The following is a 21192-nucleotide window of genomic DNA, read 5'->3' as shown; positions in this document are numbered from 1 at the left end:
TACATTTAGAAGGGTTTACCTGAGAAATTACAATATAGAACTTTTGACTTTCATCCTGCTACTGTGAAGTCACTGACATATAAACCAAAATCCATTTCCCCCTGAATCCTTCATGCTTCCCTCTTTAATGCAACAATGTTGCTAAAAGGTGACATTTATATTCCTGTATTAAAATATACATCTTCTCTTTGTAACTGCTACACACTCCACTAAGCAGTGGTTAACTCTTTCCAGATAAACAACATTTTAAACTAAGAATTTAGACGTATCCCAAAGTAGTAGTGTGTGTTCATGGAGGTCAGGAACACAACCCCTATTAAACTGTGCATTTAGAAAAAAAACAGAACACACCAATCAGATATTGCTCTGTTTATTAGGCCCATAACTGTATACACAACAGGACAATACAGGGCTTTATCAGACAGCAAATAACAAGGCAGAGACGTAAGTGCTTTGAACAACCTCCTCAGAGAAGTCAGGACTCCTGAAAGGAAGGAGAACAAAAAGATGCTTAGATTCAGTGCAAATAAACCCTCTGACAGAAGAGAGAAATTCGTTCACTTCGTTTTGCTTATCAAAAGCATGAATTTGGTATTTTCATGCTCAAAACAGTTAAATTATCAAGCTTAGGATAACATGCACAATGATTCATCCACATTTAAACTACACAACTTGCCTTATATGTAAACCTGTTTTCTGATCACTGGTTGAAGTTCACATTTACAGCACATGTTCAACTGAAAATTACAATTCCTTTTTGCAACTGTAAATACACATTTTAGATTTGCATGTTTTAGATATTAGACACTGATAATTGCATTAGTCACTCATGCCTTATAAGACATGAGATCTGGACATAACTCAACAGGAAATGTAGGGACATAAACAAGGTTGTTTACGCTGCATTAAATCTATGGTTCTCAGCCCTGGTCCTGCAGTACCCCTTGACCAGCATGTTTTACTGTTCTCATGCTCCAGCAGTACCGGATCCAATCAAATCAAGCCCTACGAAATAAGTGTGTTGCATGTGAAAGCAATGTAATAAAATACACAGACCATTAAATAAGACGAATTTGAGCATCATTCTACTCCTGCACCGTTTTATCCATCATGTGAATTGTGCTTCACACAGGACTAACTAAAATAGGGTGTTTGGACAAGAATACTATTGATCAGATCTTTTTACCACTTCCAGTATGAACAGGGGTTATTTAATTTTAGGACAGAGCAGCATAACTCTCCTCAAGCTGTTGCTGGGCCTCATTTCAAGTCTTTCTGCATTAATGTGTTCTCAAATCCTCAAGAAATTCATGTGCACGGCAGTGATGTTGGCCATTACGCATATCATGGTACATCTGGACCAACGTCTGGACCCAAGTATTTCTGCCCAAGAGTGCCCAGCTACACTGTAGCATACAATACTATCTGAAGCTACTAACAAAGTGCCAGCTGTGCCTCTCCTTCCTTCCTTTCTTTTAATAATGTGCAGACTTCCATAATGCAGCACACTACCTTGATCAGAATAGGCCTGATCACTTAAAACTGGTGAGCATCTAAATTCAACAGGTAATCCCCGTTTACCTTTCCTTACAATACAGTGTGCACTACTAGGATAGCTGGTCCCTGCTGTTACTAGTTCTTCGGTCTCACTCTAGGAGTTACTGTATTTACTGGGGACTTTACTTTAGAGACTATGTTTAATGTATCTTTTCAGCTTAGCGCCCCAGTAAAAAGGTAAAGCAGCAGCATTAACACTCACATGTCCAGACCGAGGCTGTTTAGGCCTTATCAATCCCCAGTTCCTCTGGGGTGGAGATACCCAGCTCCGAAAGGGTGGGGCGAAGCTCCTGGATCACGTATGGGTAGATGTCTTTATGCGGCCCTGATTTGTCCTGAGGAGATGATAGGAATATTAGACTCACTCTGACAAAGTGGACGCACTGAAGTTCCTTCGGCGGCACAAACAAAACTTCAGACCTCAATCCTGCCCTGCATATATCCAACACATCAGATCCATCTAATCAGATAATTGCAAGCCTGCATGTTAGCAAGAAAAATCACACAAATGTACAGGGCAGTGCTTGTGTTTACTGATCTGTCCAGTGCCACTTCATTCTAAAAAGCATTAACTCATGCAGGAACTAGCGATGTCCCGATCTGATCCAGTGACTCGGGATCAGAGCCGACCAACGTTTGTTAACGGACTAGTATCAGCTTCCAATCCTTAGGTTTATTGTAGCAGAGTGCCATCTGGTGTCCTCTAGGCACTATTAATAGACCTGATGATCAGCTGCAAACAAATTTCTCTTTTATAAAAATAATTAGAAAATTTGTTGGATGCGGTCATCATGGGGGCGTCAGATACATGCTTTTAGTCCTGTAATTGCCAGGAACATGATCAGTGTTCTAGCCTGGGTTTCAGTAAGGTTCTTTAATCTTGGTGCTATATGGAGTTGGTGTCTTGTTATGGGGTAAATTGTGAATTCTTTTACTAAATGCTGAACCATGAGGGAAGTCTGCAGTGTGGCAACCCTCAGTCCTTAATAAAGGAGTGCGTTGAAGTTACAGTAAATGATCTCAAAAACAAAAACGCATGCTGGCACAGCAGGGACCCACCTTGACTGCCTCTAGAATGCGGATGGCACTAGCCAAGTCATTCAACCTCCTGCATGCTCTCAGAGCAGAGTCTAGGATCTTTGGCTCAGGAACCAGGTCATAGCCAATTAGAGTGTTCATACCTGAAAGGAAAAAATATATACTTGGTTAAAACACACACGAAGTCATGCTTGACTTTTTTTTTTTTGTATTTGTCTTAACTATTTCAGGAAAGGCTTTCTATTAGATTTTAGAGCATCGCTGTGAGGATCTGATTGCATTCAGCAACAAGAGTGTTAGTGAGGTCAGGATGTTGCATGATCACCATCCCAACTCACCCCAAATGCTTTGACAGGAGCACAATCATTCCAGAGAACCCTCATGTTTATCTTCTATGTTTAATACTTCTCCACAGGGACTAGTCGAGCCGACAGCCGAGTCGAGAGACCAGAAGGTCGCTAGTTTGATCCCCTGACGTACCTTGAATTCCCCTTTAGTATGGCAAAGAACCCTAAACTGCTCCCACCACTCCAATCATGTGTACTCACAGTCCCCCTAGTGTGCGCATCCACTGCTCAGACAGGATAACGGAGGAGGTCAAATTCCGGTGTGCGCAACACAAATGGTGATTACGTGGTTCTTTCTTCTCTCTGAGGCTACAGGTTACATCCAACCCAGACAGATTCCTTTTTTTATTCGAAATGTGATCCAGCATTTTCTGCTGATACCAATCTGCCGAATCTGAGGCCATCTCTTGTAGTAAGGCATACGAAATTGTCCAGGACGTAACCGAATCATATTGGCAATCTGAAAGAAGTGTTAGGGGTCCTGCTCAAGGACCCTGCTTGTCCAGCCAGGGAATCGAAACTGCCACTGGGAAAGGCAGCGTTACTACCCACTTCAATCTGCAGCACTTCCAACTGACACATCATTGGCGATTCACACCAATAAATGAACCATCCTCTCCTTCATGTTTACCTTTTCTCAGCTCCCAGGCATCAAGGTCAGGCTTGCTGAAGTAAGTCACCCAGCGAGCATCAAACTCTTCGTCTGTCTCTACTTTGGCATGGGAGTAGCATCGTGAAGCTGCCAAGGCTGGGGAAAAAACCCATAACAGTATTAAGTATTAGGACAACATGGGTAAAGAAACTTTTAATAACTCAAACAGCTCAATAACAATGCAAAGCAACATGGACAGGAGGTTTTAATGGGAGGAGTGCTTTGTTCTAACTGCTCAGGATCAAGCTAGCTAGATCCTAGCTCAGGGGGGTAAAATAAAGCATGCCAGAGTAAACAGATTACATTAAAAACTATTATTTTCGCATTATATGTAGAAGATCTACCGATTACACCACGCATGCGACCTCCTGAAGACCTCAGCGACTTTAAGCTGATTTCACCATGGTTGGGTCATCACAAGGACATGCTAACAGGCAGGCTAGCTAGCCACAGTTAGACTGAATTAAGAGTGTTTTATGAACTGATCCCGAAGTGTTTTATGAACTGAACCAGTCAAATTACCAGTAACAGCCACCAAGCCACTACCGAGCAGGTCTAACCAGTGACTCGGACGCCTGGTATTGGTGCCGGGGACCAGCTGCAGCTCTCCTTGAGGCGCTAGCCCACGCTTTAGCACCCTGCTAACCCTCCTCTAAGACCAGAGAGCCATAAAAGCTGCAAACACGACTAAATTAGGGATTAAACTAGCAGAATGAGAGCTGACCTGTGTGAGGGGAACGTATCCTCGCTAAACTCCTCACACCGGCGGCTGAAAAGCGGAGAGCGGCAGGCAGCATGTTGCCGGAGCGGGACGTAATTTTGGGTCTGGCAATGTCCGACTCGTGAGGGAACCGCTGTATTTGAGCCGACTCTTTTCATCAAATCTGATGAACCGAATCACAAGCAGCAACTGAATCAAACTTTATTTGTTGCGAACACAGAGAGTACGTCCTGTACGTCTTGTAGAGGACACATTTCAATATAGCTAGTTTTTTTTTTACAATTACTCATTGTAAAAAGTAACGTTTTAACAAACGAGTCTTTCCTTCACTTACATTTCCTCTTTGTGACTTCCTCTTTCTGTTCGATTCAAACTGCCTCGCCGAAATTGAACAGTATCGAGTGAAAATGAGAATATAGTTGACTTTTTTAATCACCGTGGACATTACACTTACTCGCTGAATTGAATCTCACAGTATTTAGAAAAAATGTAAGAATGCGCTTTACTGGAATTGTGAGTCAATACTAATCGAATCGGACCGTTCAAAAGAGTCGGTTCTTTAAAAGCGGAATCGTATTCTACTTGGATCACTAGAGGACAGCGCGGGGGGTGACGCACAGTGATGACGAAGGAGATCACTTTCACACAGGCACGTAGTAAAGGGTAACACAGCCAGTAGTCTGGTATTATTGGCCATCCCAGCTTAGCTCCTGTATAAGGCGTGTTTTCATTTCCAGTTTGATGGTTTGGCTGGTCTACCTTGACCGGGCTAGTCAACTAGTATGACCCCAACAAGTGGTTGACCCTGAGACTAGCCTGACCATAAGCTCGTATGACCAGGTCGATGACTAGTCAGGTCAGGTTGGTCACACTGATAGACTAGCTAGTCCATCAGACTCCAATGAGTGACTATTCCAGCTGATTGGAGGTGTAGTGCCCCCTTCTGGTAGGCTGTAATTGCACAATCATGTGAAAAATTAGGTCACCCTCTATTCTAACATGTTTAACATCTGGACATTTGATCTGCATTTAAACGTAAAATATCCAAAGTTAACAAAGATGATCTGAACATCATTAGGTGTGTGTGTATGTGTATGTGTGTGTGTGTGTAGGCAGTGGTGGTTTGTAGATGCAGATGAGTCTGGGAAGGGATTTAGAAAGATCTGGATACCCTGATGTTTTCTGTATTGCCTTTATATTAGCTGTATTACCTTCATCTCTTGATATTGTTCAAATGTAGATCAAATGTTTAAATGTGTTAAAAAAAGACAATTTTTGGTGTTTTTTTGTTTTGTTTACTTGACTATGTATAAATGTGCATGTATATATACAGCCTGCTGCACCCGTCTTCTACCAAAGAGAAGGCAGATGCACACACAAGGAGAATTGCAGATCATATTGTAAATATTGATAAACATATATTTTCACATTAATACAACATTAATAAACTAATTAGTAGCTTGTGCTTGATTTACAGTACATGTGCTAAGGCAGTGATCCCCAAACCTGGTGCTGGGTTACACTGTTAAATATTAGAGGTAATAGGTCATGCCTTCTATTTGAATATCTGCCATACATATATTATACAGTATTCCTCTTTTCCACAATAATGCCTTCATTAGCTGGTGGTTATTATGCAGTGTAGTCCAGAATTCAGTTGTGGTGTTTAGTCATTCACCACTAGATGGCGATAAATCCACTAAATTCTCTGTGTGTTTTTTGGTTGAACAGAAGTAGAGCACCTAAAGATGCTACTTTATTAATCATGTCTCTTGCAGAATCCATAAAGCCGGATATTCTGTGCTGTCCTTAGATTATCTTTGCCTTTCGCTCATAAAGTAAAGCTGCTTTATCTGCTGGCATTAGATCACGTTGCTCCCTAAACATTCTGGTTTGGCTCGCTGGCCATGGATTTAGCCTGGCCTGGGTCTACGCTGCAGGACAGTGGTGCTTTAATCTGGATCTGCGAAACTGAACATTTAAGTATTGCCAGGCACCAATAATGGTCTAGCAGTCACCTGCATTGATGTCACTAAAATGCCATTAGTTTGAGTTCTTTATCCCAGCAGTATCACATTAAACAGCACTTGTTCAGTGTGTGTAATACTCTAACACTGTTCAGCACAGAGTTTTATTCAGCAGCCATTATCTGCCCCTACAGCTTTGACTTCTGCTACACAATTACACCCTCAGCTGCACTGATTAATTCAACACACGCAAATTTCAGAAAAGCTCTGTGGCTGGAGACTGCCAGATACTTATTGCACTGAACTGTGGTGAAATGGTCTCAAACAGAGCGGATCTAGGATCCAATTCCTTCATATTTGGTCCAGTTGCTATTTGCATTCGGAGCCCAGTTTCCACAAAAGCATCTCAGTGTTAAGATCCGCAGTGTTCACGGCGACGCTTGTTCAGTTATTTCAGAATCATCTTTGAGCTAAGATGCCTTCCGAAAGCCCAGCCCACTTTGGAAATATGCAGTCTAATATGGTTCATTGTATTTGAAAGACTGGGAATGTAGACGGAATAAAAATCCCACAGTGAAGCACCTACCTAATACTGTGTAGTCTCCCCTTGTGCTGCCAATACAGCCCTAATCCACTGAGGCATGACCTCACAAGACCTCTGAAAGTGTCCTGTTGGATCTGGCACCAAGATCCTTTATGTCCTGTAAGTTGTGAGGTGAGACCTCCATGAATCACATCAATGAGCCTTGGGCACCCACGCCCCTTTGTCAAAGTGGTTCAGATGTTTATACTTGTGTATTTTTCTTGTATATTCCTACAGATCAACTTCAGGACTGTCTGTTCACTTGCTGCCTTACATTTCACTACAGTTACAACGGCACCTGTTAAGGACTGAGCTCTCCATATTTGGCAGCAAGTGAACGGTCAGTTCTTGAAGGTGATGAAAGCAGACAAAATGGGCAAGCATAAGAATCTGAGCCACTTTGACAACGGGCCAAACTGTAATGACCCTACCTAAAGTACTCTAAGGAAGGACAATCAGTGAACCAGTGTCAGGGTCATAGGTACCCAAGGTTCATTGATATGATCCATGGAGGCCCCACCTCACAACGTACAGGACTTAAAGGGCCTGTTTACACCTGTAATACACAGGGGCTTTGTATCTGGCCTGGACCAGATTCTTTTTACACTTGCACTTGTGACCAGATGAGATCCAGATGTGATATGGGTTTAATTTCCTGTGTAAAAAGCACACCAGCGCGTCCATCATTTCCGTTTTACTTCCTGTAAAGAACATATTCTCATCCACATTGTCCTGTGAACAGTTTATAGGAATGGTGGGGGTGCAGCAATAGATGGCTCCTACATTCCTGCAATGTCTCTTTTAGAGAATGTCACAAACTATTTAAACTGATGGAACAAACCCTGTTAGACTGCTCTTATCTACCGGTACATGTGCACACACACACACACACACACACACACACATACACATACATAGAGGACGGTAGATCAAGAGCTTGTTACTCATTTGTTGTTTGTGAAATGAGTCAAAAACACTGATTCCAGAACCACATATCCTTATTTGAAACATATTTACAAATATTCCCAGCCCTTTTCTAACAGATTAAGAGGGAGAATATAAGGATGAACAATTGCCCCCCCTGGCCTGTCCTAGTGCGAAAGAGAGAGAGAGAGAGAGAACAGTGCCTGGAGCAGTCGAACACTAGCTGAAAACATCAGCCCAGTAAATATTCAATTTAAAGGATTTTCAGATAAGAGCGTCTGAAAAATGGAGGCAGCGGCCATTCTTCTAGATAAGAAAAGACGGCACCATCTGGAGGGAGGGAGATAGCGAACTCCCACGCCATCCCACAGCCCTCACTCTTATCCACTACACAGAGAGAGAGAGAGGGGGAGAGAAAGGGAGGGAGTAGGGGAGAGAGGGAGGGAGTAGGGGAGGGAGGGTGGGAGGGAGGGAAGAAAAAGTCTGCTTGCTGTTGTTATCAGAGGGTCAAATGAATTTATTTTTAACTGGGTAAGGGCTATGGAAAGGGTGGCTCTGCAAACATTGCATACAAAAGGACAGTTCACAGGTATTCCAGAAAATTACATTATCATTTCTTCTTCTTCTTCCTTCACCTCCTCCTCCTCCTCCTCCTCATCTTTCAGAGCTTCTTCTTTTCCTTCTCCTTCTTTCAGATTTTTCATCTGAATCTCACAGACACGCTCTTTCACACTTCATTAGAGCATCTCTGTGTGGACGCTAGGAGTCAGTGCATTTTCAGCAGGCTATCTCAGCACGTGATAGACCTTCCATGATGCATTAGAGTTTCACTGTTGAAATAACTGCCTCTACACGCTTAACAATAAAGGTGCTTTAAATGGTTCTTTGAGTGATGCCACAGTAGAGCCACTGCAGGTTCCGTAAAGAACCATATTTTTTCATTAGAGAGGTGTGAGTTTGGCAAAGAACCTTTACTTCGAGTGAAGGTTCTCCACACGCATCTTTATCAACATGGATCTATAGGGAACCCAAAGTGGCTCTACTATTGCATCGCTCAAAGAACCCTTGTGTTGACACAAAAGCAGCAAAACCTTGAAGTCCTGTAAGGGCATCCATAGATCACACCAATAAGATTCAGTTGCCCATAATTCTGTCACCGATTCACTGCCAACCAACCAAAGTTTCTTCAGATAACTTACAGATTTAGGAACACAGCCATAACATTAATACCATTATTACCTTTCAAAGGGTGGGAAATCTTAGGCAGCAAGTGAACAGTCAGTTCTTGAAGGTGATGTGTTAAAAGCAGGAAAAATGGGCATGATGGCTAGACGACTGGGTCAGAACACCTCCAAAACATCAGGCATATCTTATGGGGTTTTTACAAGTATGTAGTGGTCAGTACCTACCAAAAGTGGTTCAAGGAAAGACGACTGGTCAACCAGCGACCTCAAGGCTCACTGATGTGATCCATGGAGGCCCCACTTCACAACTTACAGGACTTACATTGTGTTGTAGGCAGTAAAGTAAGAAGTAATGGTTGGTTGGTGTATGTTCAGATTAGGATGTCTTGTTTTGCAAGTGAAGATTATAGCATTGTAAATTCTGTTGCTCCCTGGCTTGTTCACACTTAAGAATGCACCGTTACTGTGTATTTTGCTTGCTGATAGTCATGCAACACTGAGCATTATTTTCAGGCAGGATTTGGTATAATTTCCTGTTCAGTAGAGGCAAAGAGGCAAAACACTTTCTGTAATTTCAGAACATTTCTAACATGAGTGAAGCTGTGCTGTTCCATGTATGCTGTAATGATGCACATATGAATGAATATGAATCAGATTTCTAAGATGGACAGTTACGTCTACAGTTGTCTTGTTCAAGATTTGTGAAAAAAGAAGGAGTCCTTGCATCTTTGAGGTAATGCAAGGCCTGAAGGCCTGTTTAGAAAATATCACTTACATCCATGAAGAAAAATAGCTGGAATCAATAGCTGTCAATCAAGCTCTGCTGTATTTAAATGTTCCATATCATGGACCAGTTTATCTTCATTCACACTTCATTTAGTGGTCTCCTTTAGCGCAAATTACATTTCCCAACTGTAGGGGGAGCCCAAGAGCAGAAAAATTACAGTTTTCCATAGTGTTGCTTTAGTTGTGTTGTAATAAAAGACGTCTGCCTTCACAGCAGTGTTTATGTTGAAGTGGAGCATCAGCACCACACTTCAAACACAGAAACGGGCCGTTCCTCCAAACCTGTGCTCTGCAGTTGGTGGGGTGTAGAGACAGACCTTCATTGCCGGTAAGGGAGTGTTTGGGTTTGGTCATTGCTGCTCACTCATGTTGTTTGAACACAATATTAGTTCATCTGAGGTTCCTCCTGTTCGACTGACTCATTGACCCATTAATGTTTTTACCTAATCAGCAGTTACTTTTAATAGTTTCTGTTTGTTGCTAAGTGACAGGCGAGTATGGCAGATACTTACAGACATTTGTGCCGTTGTCATGCAACATCGGCACTTCCAGAATGCCTCTCAGCCAATCACATTGCGAGGTCGGAACTAACTGTGATATAATTAAAGTTAATTAAACAGCAGTAATTGAAAAAAACAAACATTAGGTGCAATCCAATCACTATAGCAGTGGGAAGTGGAAGTGGAAGTGGATTTAACGGGGTCTCCCAGCCATATGGGGGGGGGGCGAGAATGTTCAGTCAGACAGAACTTTAAACTGCTGAACCATTATCACCTCACAGAAAGATGCTGGACAGTTCACTCATCATGTCTGTGAGGTGTGCTCGTTCGTGTTAGATGCTGACGTTGCAAATCAAGGTCCCTTTTCCCCACAGCCCCTGCTAAGTGTGTGGGGTTCTCTTGTTCGTCCACAGCACCCTGGGGTTCCTTCCATTTGCCGTCGCCTGCTGCTTCGGTTGCTTCCTCCTCACAACCTCAGGTTCAGCTCCCTGCTTTGATTCATTTGCTGAGCTGGGCTGAGAGGTTAATTGTATGTCTACTGCAGACAAGAGAACCTCAAGAAAACCAAAGAAGATCACTGGAATACCATTCATAAGGCTTCTAAAGAATCTGTCTCTATTGTTCCCAGCCATGTGCAACACCAAGAAGAGATTGTGAGTACATTGGCAATACTGGATTGCGTTGTGATGCATTGTACAAACCTATTACAGGGATGTCAGAGACATTTTGATGAATTAAATGCATTAAGTGGTCTTCAGGCTTTAGAGATTTTCATTATGATCAGCAGAAACATCCTCAGGTTAGACATGGAAGCAAAAAGAAAAACGTATTATAAACTCAGTCATGGCTCAAGAACTTAACTCAGATGAGGCGCCCTGTAGACATTCTGTCATCCTTGTCCTAAAATGATGGATGTTCTATCTCAACACCCAGCCGCCGCTGCAGGGGAGTCTAATCTGGCAGAAACAGTTCGTAGGCCAGCACACTTTGATCTGCTAGGAAAGCCTTGCAGATCACACTGATGAAGAATTATGATTGTTCCTTGGTCCGTGTTGTGATCTCAGTGAGTTTGGCTAGGGTAGATGGTGATGGATCTGTTACATCACAATAATATATTCAAAGGTTACCATTTGCCTTTAAATTGAACTGTATGGTTTTAACTTTCATTCCTATTTCTGGCTTTTTTAGGTGGTGTAACTAGGATTTTATGGGACCCAGTGCAAAATTGTGAATGGAGCCTATTATATGAAAATATAGCTTTAATTATTATAAACAATACATTGTAACTTGCTTGTTTACTTGCTGTTATTATCATATGTCTCAAATAGCTGAACCTTCAAGGCATGCCACTCCTCCCAGTGTTTACGTTATTGTACTTTTCTGAATTACAATAATGTTATGTTATGTTTAGCAGTCTAACCCAATACTGGTCAAATATGAAAGTTATGTAGTTTACCAAGAATAAATTGCCACTGGTACACACAAACCAATGGCAGCTTTACAGAAGAAGGGAAAAATTGTAATTGGAAAAAGATTTTTGAATATTTTAAATATTTATATTGGTCTATTTATCTTCACACTTTGGCCAAATGTAAAGAACAAGAGACAATTGAGTAATGATTCACATTACATAAAAAAAAACAAGAAAAATAGCAGATGATTGGACACACTTTAACACTTTGGTCAAATGTGTGCTGATCATCATCTTAAAAACATTTGATTCAAATGCCATATTATCATGGTAATATGTATGTGTGAGGATGGAATTACCTCTCAAACCATGAAACTACAGTATGGTAATGTCTGTTAATACATACACATTTACTCATTTAGCAAAAACAATAAATAGCCTTAATAGCCTATATGACCCAATCATCTTCTTTCAATTCAACTTACAATATAGCCCCCCCCCCCAGTCATGGCATCCTAACTACAGTGGATACCTGTTTGTCCCCACTGCCCTGTTTTTTTGAAAAGAAAAATATGGTCACCCTAGAAAATGTTTATTTTTTAATATGTGCACACATTCACCCTTCGGCTTATATATATATATATTTATATTTATATATATATATATATATATATATAGGTTTATATATATATATAAACCTTATGCCAAAATAGACCAATAATGATGAATTACAAAACATTGTGTTGACATAATCTACCGACAAAACACCAATGTGATGTGCCCACAAACCCACTGGTCTACTGCAAAAAAAATATTCGAAGGTCCAGGCTCGTCTGAGTCACCTTTTACTCTTAGTGGTACTTTTTTACTTTGGCTTTGAGGGTGTATATCAGTTTGGAACAGTAATGCACACACCAGTTCATCGTGTGTCAGTTTGGTTTCTGTCCTTTTCTACTACAAAATAAACACTGAGGAACATACAACAGAAACTAAGAGATAGGATGTTCTGTTGTGGTGAGATTACTTCGTCCTTTTTTATTGTCATGAATGCAGTTGGATTAGATATAAATGAACCTCTGTGAGGTTTATCAGGTTATAGCAGTAATGGAGCACTTCTCTAGTTTGTGGAGTGTTGCGGTGTCAAAGCAGTAAATGTGATTAGATAAACTGAGCAGTGGTGGCTGGTTACCACCTCCACTGGGTTGTGGGTTCGATTCCCGGGCTTGGCAAGCTGCCACTGTTGGGCCCTTGAGCAAGGCCCTTTACCCTCTCTACTCCCCGGGCACTGGAGATAGCTGCCCACCGCTCTGGGTGTGTGTGTTCACTACCACAGATGGGTTAAATGCGGAGGACACATTTCATTGTACAGTGACAAATACGTGCACCTTTACGTTTACCTTGTTTTAGCCATAAAAATGACAATGTAGTGCTGAATCCATTGTGCCGAAGGTCTACTAAGCCTACTTGTGCTCTTTTAAAGACAACAAAAACTTTCTATATAAGGAAAAAAAATTTAGCTTAACTGTACATTTTAGACAATTTCCTTCAGTCGGTTCCTTCCTTCCATAATCAAACAACTTTTCAAATGAAAAATATATAAAATCTAAAAAAAATATATAAAAATGTATGCTATGGTATGCTAGCAATGACATGCTCTTGTAGTGGAACAACCACTCCGGTCTCAAGTTATTTGGACAGCACACTTTAGCCCAATGTAAACTATCTACAGATGTTCAAATTATTAACCAACTATCTGGTTAAACTCTGAACTGATTTGATGGTTATATGAACCCCACTTTACATGAACCCTTTGAGGCAGGGTGGTCACTGTAAGAAATCTATTTTTTTTTTCTAATTTTTCACTTTGCATTTTTGTTTAAACGGGAATCCTCCATATTTTCTGATTTAATTAATGGTTTCTGGGGACAGCTAAAAAGGTAACACACTGTAAGTGGACTGTAACTTTTTTCTACATCTACATGTAGAAATCTACATGGTAGTCGAAGAAGCCTGTCTGAAAAATGCTTACCAGGTAATCCAGGGTGGTTTGCATATATGGTAATAGTTTGGGCATGTAATAGTAGAATACATGCAGAATAAGAATAAACCAATAACATCAATAATAATAATAATAATAATAATGATAATAATATACATTTATGAACCACTGTGACTATATGTGAAGTAGAGGCTAAAAATTGATGCTTACCCAGAATAAACAGTGCATTTAACTGGGGGGAATGGTGCTAGACATCGTAACTACGGGATGAAACTGATAAATTGACCACTCCAGTGGGCTTTTTAGGTGTTTATTTAATGAGGGTTTTTTTGAGCATATCAACTAACCTGTACCTGATCTAAACTGAATTAAACTGTGACTGAACTAAAACTTTTCAGCCTGCTACAATGTGAAAGCTATTTTTAGCAATCAACATTCTCAGGGGGGTTAAAAAAGTCACCCTGACATCAAGATTACTGGCCCTCTCTTGCAAAAATGAGAGTAATTCCTGTGCATCAACCAGACAAAGATTTTATCTTTCTCACAAAAAAATAAACAAGACAATGAAATCATAAAGCAAACTGAGTAATCAATGAAGGAAGTTAATGCTATAGTCAGCACCACTTAATGTGTTACTTAATGATACCCCACCTCAGAAATGTCCTTTGTCCCTGCCTCTAAATAATCACACCCCACACCTGCTTTAGTTCAGTGGTTTGTAATTTGTCCATATCAGTAATGTGCGTTAAAGATAGGTAAGCAATCTACAAAGCATCCAAAGTATACTATCCACCTAAGGTGTTTCCACTACTTCTGCCAGCCTGTTTGCCAGTGTATGCTTTAGAAATGGGTCTAATGCTGTAGAACCCCCCAAAACATGTTCAAAGAGCGACCCCACCTTGAGGACAGAATCGTTTGGACTGTGTTTCACTAACTGTGTTCTCAAATGGTCTTTTCCCTGCTGGCTGCAGCACATCTGCACCTTCCCTCTCCTCCCAGAGAGCGTTCTGCGTCTCTGGAGGTTGGTATCCCGGTTCCAGAGGGTCTAGAGGGTCCTTGGACAGAAGGATACTGATGGAGGGCACGGTTCTGTGGACAGTCATCTCTGCCTCGCCTCCCTCCTGACTCTCCCACACCTCCTGCACGCCTTTGTACCGCAGTTTGGTCAGCTGGTGCAGGCCGCCCACTTTTCTTTTCATGATCTCGGCACAGGTGATGGTTTTGGTGACTGCTCGACCAGAACCTGTGAATACCACCTGCCTCAGTCCACTCTGACTGTTGTCGCCAGGTTCGCTCTGCATCCGGGCCATAGCGAAACCCATCAGGTTGCGGATCTTGCTGCCTTCCTTCACCCTCATCTCCAGGATGCCAGGCAGCAGCCCTGGAAATGGGCTCGGGCTGTCCTCCTCCGTCCGGAGCACCTTCTTGAAGCCGGCTGCTAGACCCTGCTTCAGTGCCGTGCTGGGGGAAGAAAGAGGCTTAGCGGCAAGCAGAGTGGTAGAGATGTGGTCAGCACTAGCTGTCTCACCCTTAAAGGGTAGACACTCGTCCCTCAGATCCATAAGAAAATGCCTCGGTGTCCTCCAGGAGCATAAACCAGCCCAAATGAGGCTCTGGAAGAATGCTGGCTGCCGTAAGTGCCCGCAGCACATAGACACTGCAATCATCCCTTCATTTTGAACGCTTAAATTACTCACAATCCAGGAGGCTCACTCCTACTTTGCCGTCATTCGTGTGGTCATTTCTTTCGCATAAAATGAACAATCTGGCTTAATTCTAGGTCTTCATTGTGGGCATTAGTGTTCAGGCTGGGAAGGCATTAAAGGCTGAAAGCCTCGGCCAAGAAATATTATCCAGTCAGTTAGGCTCTGATTGAAACCATCTCACGCAGCGTTTCTTGGAGCGCTGAAACACAAGATCAACACAAATGGCAAATTTAATGACACAAAGTGGCAAACAGAGGCGTAATTAAATGAAAAGGCCTTAACGCAGGGCTGGAAATGAAACTGTCCTCCAACCACAATCGGAAAGAAACCATTACCTCTGCTTGGGAAGATGGGAGGGCAACTTAACAAAGGCATACAATGGATGATGTGATCTTCAGACTAACTTTCGAGCAACTGCTCTTGGCGTCTGGCGTGTCTTCCCTCAAACTTGAACGTGGAGAAGCAAAACTCCTGGCAAACATCTTTGGTGGAATTTGTTCAGGAGGCAACTTTGGTCCAGAAGGTACAACTTCTTTCTTTCTGCTGGTCACTCTTTGGCTCTTCTGCTCTTTTGCGCTTCTGTTCTTCTGCACTGCTCTTCCTTTCACATGGAGCCGTCATTAGGCAGCATGCTCTGGTTGGAAGTAGCCTCAGCTCTCTCTTGCTTAGTTTCCTCAGTTTAGCTCAAGCTCTGTCTACGTCCTTCCAAGGCTTGCTGAGGCACAAAAGTCTGTGCTCTGTTTCTCTTCAGAGATGCTGAGGAGAGCAGTGCCGGTGTGTAAATGCGAGTGGGGGGAGTGTCTGTGTGGGTTGGTGGGCAAGAGGCAGGGGGCTGGCTGTGGACAGAAACATCTCAGCCTTCTTAAAGGTGCAGCAGCCCCCTCTAGGTAACAAAAAACCTCAAAACAATTAGCTCTTAAGTCCCATGGCTTAAAACGTGCGGGCTGCACCTTTAAGAACAAAAGCGCCGGTTCGAACAACTCGTGTCAATCTATTTAGAGGACATTCCCGTGCATGTGCTCAATGTACATGACTCATTAACCTGCAGCTCCGAAATAGGGAGTCAGTCAAGCTTGTAAAAAGGCATTTTCAGTGGGTGAAACAATGAATGAAATTAGCTCACTTCTAATTGAAAACATCCTTCACAGCGCTGCTGAAAGTCAGGGGCATCAAATTGCACTGTACTTAGCCTTTTATCCTCGTAAATGTTGTGCACATTATCATGTGCATAATGGTGGTGTTAATGTTCTCATCCAGAGGCAATAAGATCTCCTTAGGAATGTTTATGTATTATTGAGCACAAGATATTAGAAATGGATTAATATGGCATAAAGACATCATTTGGTAACAAGTGACTAAAGGAAAAAATACTGATGACATGAATGATGTCATATAAAACGTACAGTGTGGTGTGAGTAGCTAAAGGTGCCATAGAATGCAGTATAATGAGGTGTTGGGTGATGCATAAATAGTAAGTATATGGCTTAGATTTGGGTGAAAATGCTCAGATGTGGTTTTACAAGCCAATTTTCAACCCTGTTATTTTACCCCAGAATAAAAAACACTGATTCTTTCATGATGGACTTAAAAAAAAACATATGCTCTGCTTTTATTGGCTGGTTTACCCCATTACTACGACTCTTAAGATATAGTATAGCATGATATGATATATATTATAGTATATCATAACTTTTGCAACCAAAACATTGTAATTATTATTATTTTTTTTTTTTTATAATTCCCCAGTATTACCAGATAGTAATAGATAGTTCTGCAGTCCTCTCCTTGTGTCCTCTCAGCGCCATGAGCTGTTATCAAGCTGAAGAGATTTTAGCTAGGTTAGCTTTAGCCTGCCATGGGTTTTGACTCTCACTTTTGAGTTCCTCTTCAGATGTGTGGTTATCTCAAGTCTAAGGTAGGCCTTTGATTTCAAGGAAGCAGACACTGGAGAGAAGAGATGGTAAAAGTGGGTCAGCTAGGGATTTAGCCTAGCATTGATATGTGCCCCAAGTTGTTTCCTGTCATTTTTAGCTTCATCGTGTGCCACCTTTGAGAAGATTGCACATTCCAACCTTGGTGATGTCATAGTAATATGTGTCTGAGAGTCCCTGAGAGGATAACTGGTCTCGCTTACTCTGTGGGTGGGTAGGATGCCCCTTTCCCTCCTTCATCACTCGGGCCACCGGTTAGCTTATGTCAAAAATTGCCCTATTAAATTTACCTTAATGTGACTTGCTAGCCCATCACTCTCACTAATTGTGCTGTGTGATAGGGGTATGGTAGCTACCGGGTGTGAATGGGAAATGACTAAACTGGAAAGAAACCGAAGAAGATCCAATGAGTGAGTAAATAAATAAATAAATAACCTTTGAGGAAGGGTCATACAGCTCTCAGTTTTCCACTTCATGAATTAGCATCTTCTGATCTGTTTTGGATGAGTTTAATCATGTTTGGAAAAAAACTGACAGGTGTGACCACATTATTTGTTGAAGTGGAGCACCAGCACATTTTGAAACATTTTGACTGGTAAATATACACAACCATTATCAGGGAGCCTATGGAGAAAAATCAAGCATAGAGAAATGTAGGATATAGAGCCTTTTAAGTCACGTACATGTCGTGAACATTTATACTCTTTCAGGATGGAACTGTGAACTGTTCTCTTGGTGTCTATTTTCCATGTTTGTGTGGGACTGTTACTTTGTGCTGAACCTGCTCAGACAGCTGCAGTCTAGAGTCGCTTTCTGGACGACAGCTGGGTTAGTCAGCACAGGTGATGGACAGGTGGTTAAATGGGTAAAGGCAGACCACTCAGCCTGAAACAATGAGCTGTCTGAGAGTAGGACACAGAGAGAGAGAAAGAGAGAGAGAGATGGAAAGAGAGAGTGTGTGTGTGATGTTTACCTTTTGATTTATTCCCATGTTGTTAGTACATCAAATGTAGTAACTAGTTATGTCTAGTCATTTGCATTTACTCAAGCTCAGTTTTGCTGGTTTTGCAATTTCTTTGGTAAAGAAATCATTGCATCAAATGATGGATCCTTAGGCCTTTTAAAGTTTCTTCACACTTGCACACATCTCAATAACAATCATGGCACTATATAAACGGCTAAAGCAAAACAGAAAGGGAGGTGCCTACTTGATAGAGCAGTTGTAGAGGGTGAGTAGAGTATCGGAGAAGAGAAGGGGCTGGGTCTTAAAGGTAAAGGTGCATGTATTTGTCACTGTACAGTGTACACTGTACAGCGAAATGTGTCCTCCGCATTTAACCCATCTGGTAGTGAACACACACTCACACGTGTTAGGGGCAGTGAGTACACACACACAGAGCGGTGAGCGGGGAGCAGAGAGGGTAAAGAGCCTTGCTCAAGGGTCCAACAGTGGCAGCTTGCCGAGCCCGGGAATCGAACCCACAACCCTGTTATCGATATCCCGGCGCTCTTACAGCTGAGCCACCACTGCCCCTTATGTGTAACACCACTTGTTAGGTGCAGGATTTTGTCATCTTCGTGTATTATGTGGTTTTTCTATGGCATCGCTGAAAACCATTTAATTCACCTTTATTTTTAAGAGTGTAGGTACCACCCAAACCACCACAACGGCTCCTGACTCCCGACTACACCCCTGAAGCTTCCTGTGATGTCTGGCACCAAGACATTAGCAGCAGATTCTGTAAATTGTGAGGTGGGACCTCCATGGATCACATCACTGGTTGTTAGCACTTCCTTGGAGCACTTTTAGTACTACTGCCTCCCGGGAACACCCCATAAGACCCTTCTGATGCTTCAGAGATGGACAACCCAGTCGTCTAACCATCACAATTAGGATATTCTTATGCTAACTACGTACATTTGTCTGCTTCCAACACATTAACTTCTTCTTCTTCATAGTGCTATTTTATTTACCGTTGTGAAATATTACAGGTGTAATCAATAACAGATGTCAGTTAATGACTCACGTTTGAATCTCTGCTTGTGCTCACTTGGTTTCTTAGTTTAATGCTCTTTGTCCATAGCAGGATATACGGCAACAAACCTTCTTGTTTATTCCAACAACAGACAGAGTGGGGAGGGTGGGGGGTCGGTGTGTGTGGCAGAGTGATCATTCGGCTGTTTGGGAGAAATTACCCTCATCATTCATAAAGAGATGCACAGCTGCCTGCGGGGAACCAGCGATGTTACTGCATTATAAACACTCTCTCTCTCGCTCTCTCTCTCTCTCTGACAAGTAAATGGATAATAGCACATTGCTTTTGCAGCATGTTTCCTACATTCTGACAGAATTAATTTGCGCAAGAACGCTTTAGAGTGATACTGGAGTCGAGGGAGGCTTTCAGCAAAAGAACGGCACTGGCCATACAGCATGCGTGGAGAAGGTATTTACTCGTGTGTTTCCATTATTAGAGCACACCCTCTTATCATAGTTCAACAACATTGACACCAGAGCCTGTTTTTCTCATTAAATCAACCGAACACATTAGTCAAACTGAATGTGAATGCCTGTATATTACACAGCGCCAATTTCAGCACCATGGAGACCATCAAATCAACACACAACTGGCTGCTCATTTAGGTCATTCAAATGCACAAAACTGTAAAATTGCTTATTATTTCATGCTGCAAAACTGAACCAATTGTCTCTCACTGCCGTGAAGCCTATAATTCAGCCCGTGATGAGGAGGCCTATAAAACAACTCAGATTGCCTACACTTCTGAAAGTTTAACCATCCTCTCCCTCACTTTGGCATACCACTTTTTTATCATTGTTGTTTTTATACTTTTTTTTTATGGAATTGGAAAGCCGGGCTCCCTCAAGCATGCTCCTTCAGCCCTTTATTTATTTATTATCTGAAAGGTCTCATTTACATAGTCCCAAACAAATATAGATTATAATAGTTTATAAACACAGTCAGTAACTGTAACATTTAAATTGAAATTCAAATATATAATTTAAAGAGCATCAGACCCAGGATAGGACCCTGTGGAACCCCATTAACTATTTCCATTCATTTGGGCTTGATTTCTGTAAGCAACTACAGTAACTAAAGATAGTTACTGAACTGAGTGCCTCTACATAAGCAGAGGAAGGTAGTATACATTTAAAATCCTAATCCTAAAAATTTCAATTTTGTAATTGTGTTGATGTGATGTTTATTTCTCGTGAAAGCAGAATTGAAAGGGAAAATACACATTTTCTTACCAGTAAGCCAAACTTGAGGAAGTAAGTGTGGGGAAAGGCTAAAAGCTAACCCGCTACAATACCTACAGCTTGTTAACAGCACATCGCGGACAGAGACCACAATGAGAGGACAGAAACACTGATCGTTAAGACTCTGGAATAATTATAGTTACAGTTAAGTTACAGTTATGTTTCAGTGTTAAAACTAAAGCAGCATTTTTCCCAACAGCCCAAAATGGAAAATCAGCATGTTTAATTCTGAAAATAACAGGGTGATAAAGACATGTTAATAATTTTGTATTTGACCCCATTGTTTACTCAATTTGGAAGGCCAATTACCCAATCCCTGTTTATGTGAACTCCTCTGACACATGTGAAGCCTTTCCCAGACTCTGGCTGCTGATAGCTCCATGGCCATAGTGGCCATGAGTGGCCATGGCTCTGAGCCCCTTTACATCTGAGCATTTTTCAACCCCAAGTCACATGCTTACTATTTACAACTACAATTTATAATACTCAATAAATACATTCTGTTTATCATGTTTAATATGAACCACAGCAAAAAAAACAAAACAAAAAAAAACATCTGATTGAACTTAATATTAACCTTTGCAACTTTTGAATTTGTGAACCTTTGTG

General features: G+C 41.7%; 2 protein-coding genes across 2 annotated transcripts; both read right to left on the bottom strand.

Annotated features, from left to right (window-relative positions):
* Positions 1-354: 354 nt before the first annotated feature.
* Positions 355-4459, bottom strand: LOC140574963 (cytochrome c oxidase subunit 5A, mitochondrial-like). The gene is made up of 5 exons (XM_072695061.1): positions 4319-4459; positions 3574-3690; positions 2617-2738; positions 1760-1892; positions 355-484 (listed from the first exon to the last, which is right to left on the bottom strand). Exons 1-4 carry the CDS (start codon positions 4389-4391, stop codon positions 1779-1781), a joined length of 426 nt encoding a protein of 141 aa, XP_072551162.1. The 5' UTR covers positions 4392-4459; the 3' UTR covers positions 355-484; positions 1760-1778.
* A 9027-nt stretch (positions 4460-13486) lies between these two features.
* Positions 13487-16144, bottom strand: LOC140575394 (ribonuclease P protein subunit p25-like protein). Its single transcript, XM_072695693.1, has 2 exons — positions 15711-16144; positions 13487-15574 (listed from the first exon to the last, which is right to left on the bottom strand). The coding sequence occupies exon 2, from the start codon at positions 15334-15336 to the stop codon at positions 14551-14553; it is 786 nt and encodes a 261-aa protein (XP_072551794.1). The 5' UTR covers positions 15337-15574; positions 15711-16144; the 3' UTR covers positions 13487-14550.
* Positions 16145-21192: the final 5048 nt, after the last annotated feature.

This window comes from Salminus brasiliensis, chromosome 13, assembly GCF_030463535.1.
Source record: "Salminus brasiliensis chromosome 13, fSalBra1.hap2, whole genome shotgun sequence".
Lineage (NCBI taxonomy): Eukaryota > Metazoa > Chordata > Actinopteri > Characiformes > Bryconidae > Salminus > Salminus brasiliensis.
The sequence above is the reverse complement of the archived record's forward strand: the minus strand, read 5'-3'. Positions and strand labels throughout refer to the sequence as shown.

What these genes read in the sequence shown, in the direction of transcription:
- LOC140574963 (XM_072695061.1), bottom strand. Translation starts at nt 4,391, where the DNA reads ATGCTGCCTGCCGCTCTCCGCTTTTCAGCCGCCGGTGTGAGGAGTTTA. An exon ending in GATACGTTCCCCTCACACAG is followed by an intron (nt 3,691 to 4,318) that starts GTCAGCTCTCAT and finishes TTTTTTCCCCAG; the next exon opens with CCTTGGCAGCTTCACGATGC. An exon ending in GCATTCTAGAGGCAGTCAAG is followed by an intron (nt 1,893 to 2,616) that starts GTGGGTCCCTGC and finishes TCATCTCCTCAG; the next exon opens with GACAAATCAGGGCCGCATAA.
- LOC140575394 (XM_072695693.1), bottom strand. Translation starts at nt 15,336, where the DNA reads ATGATTGCAGTGTCTATGTGCTGCGGGCACTTACGGCAGCCAGCATTC.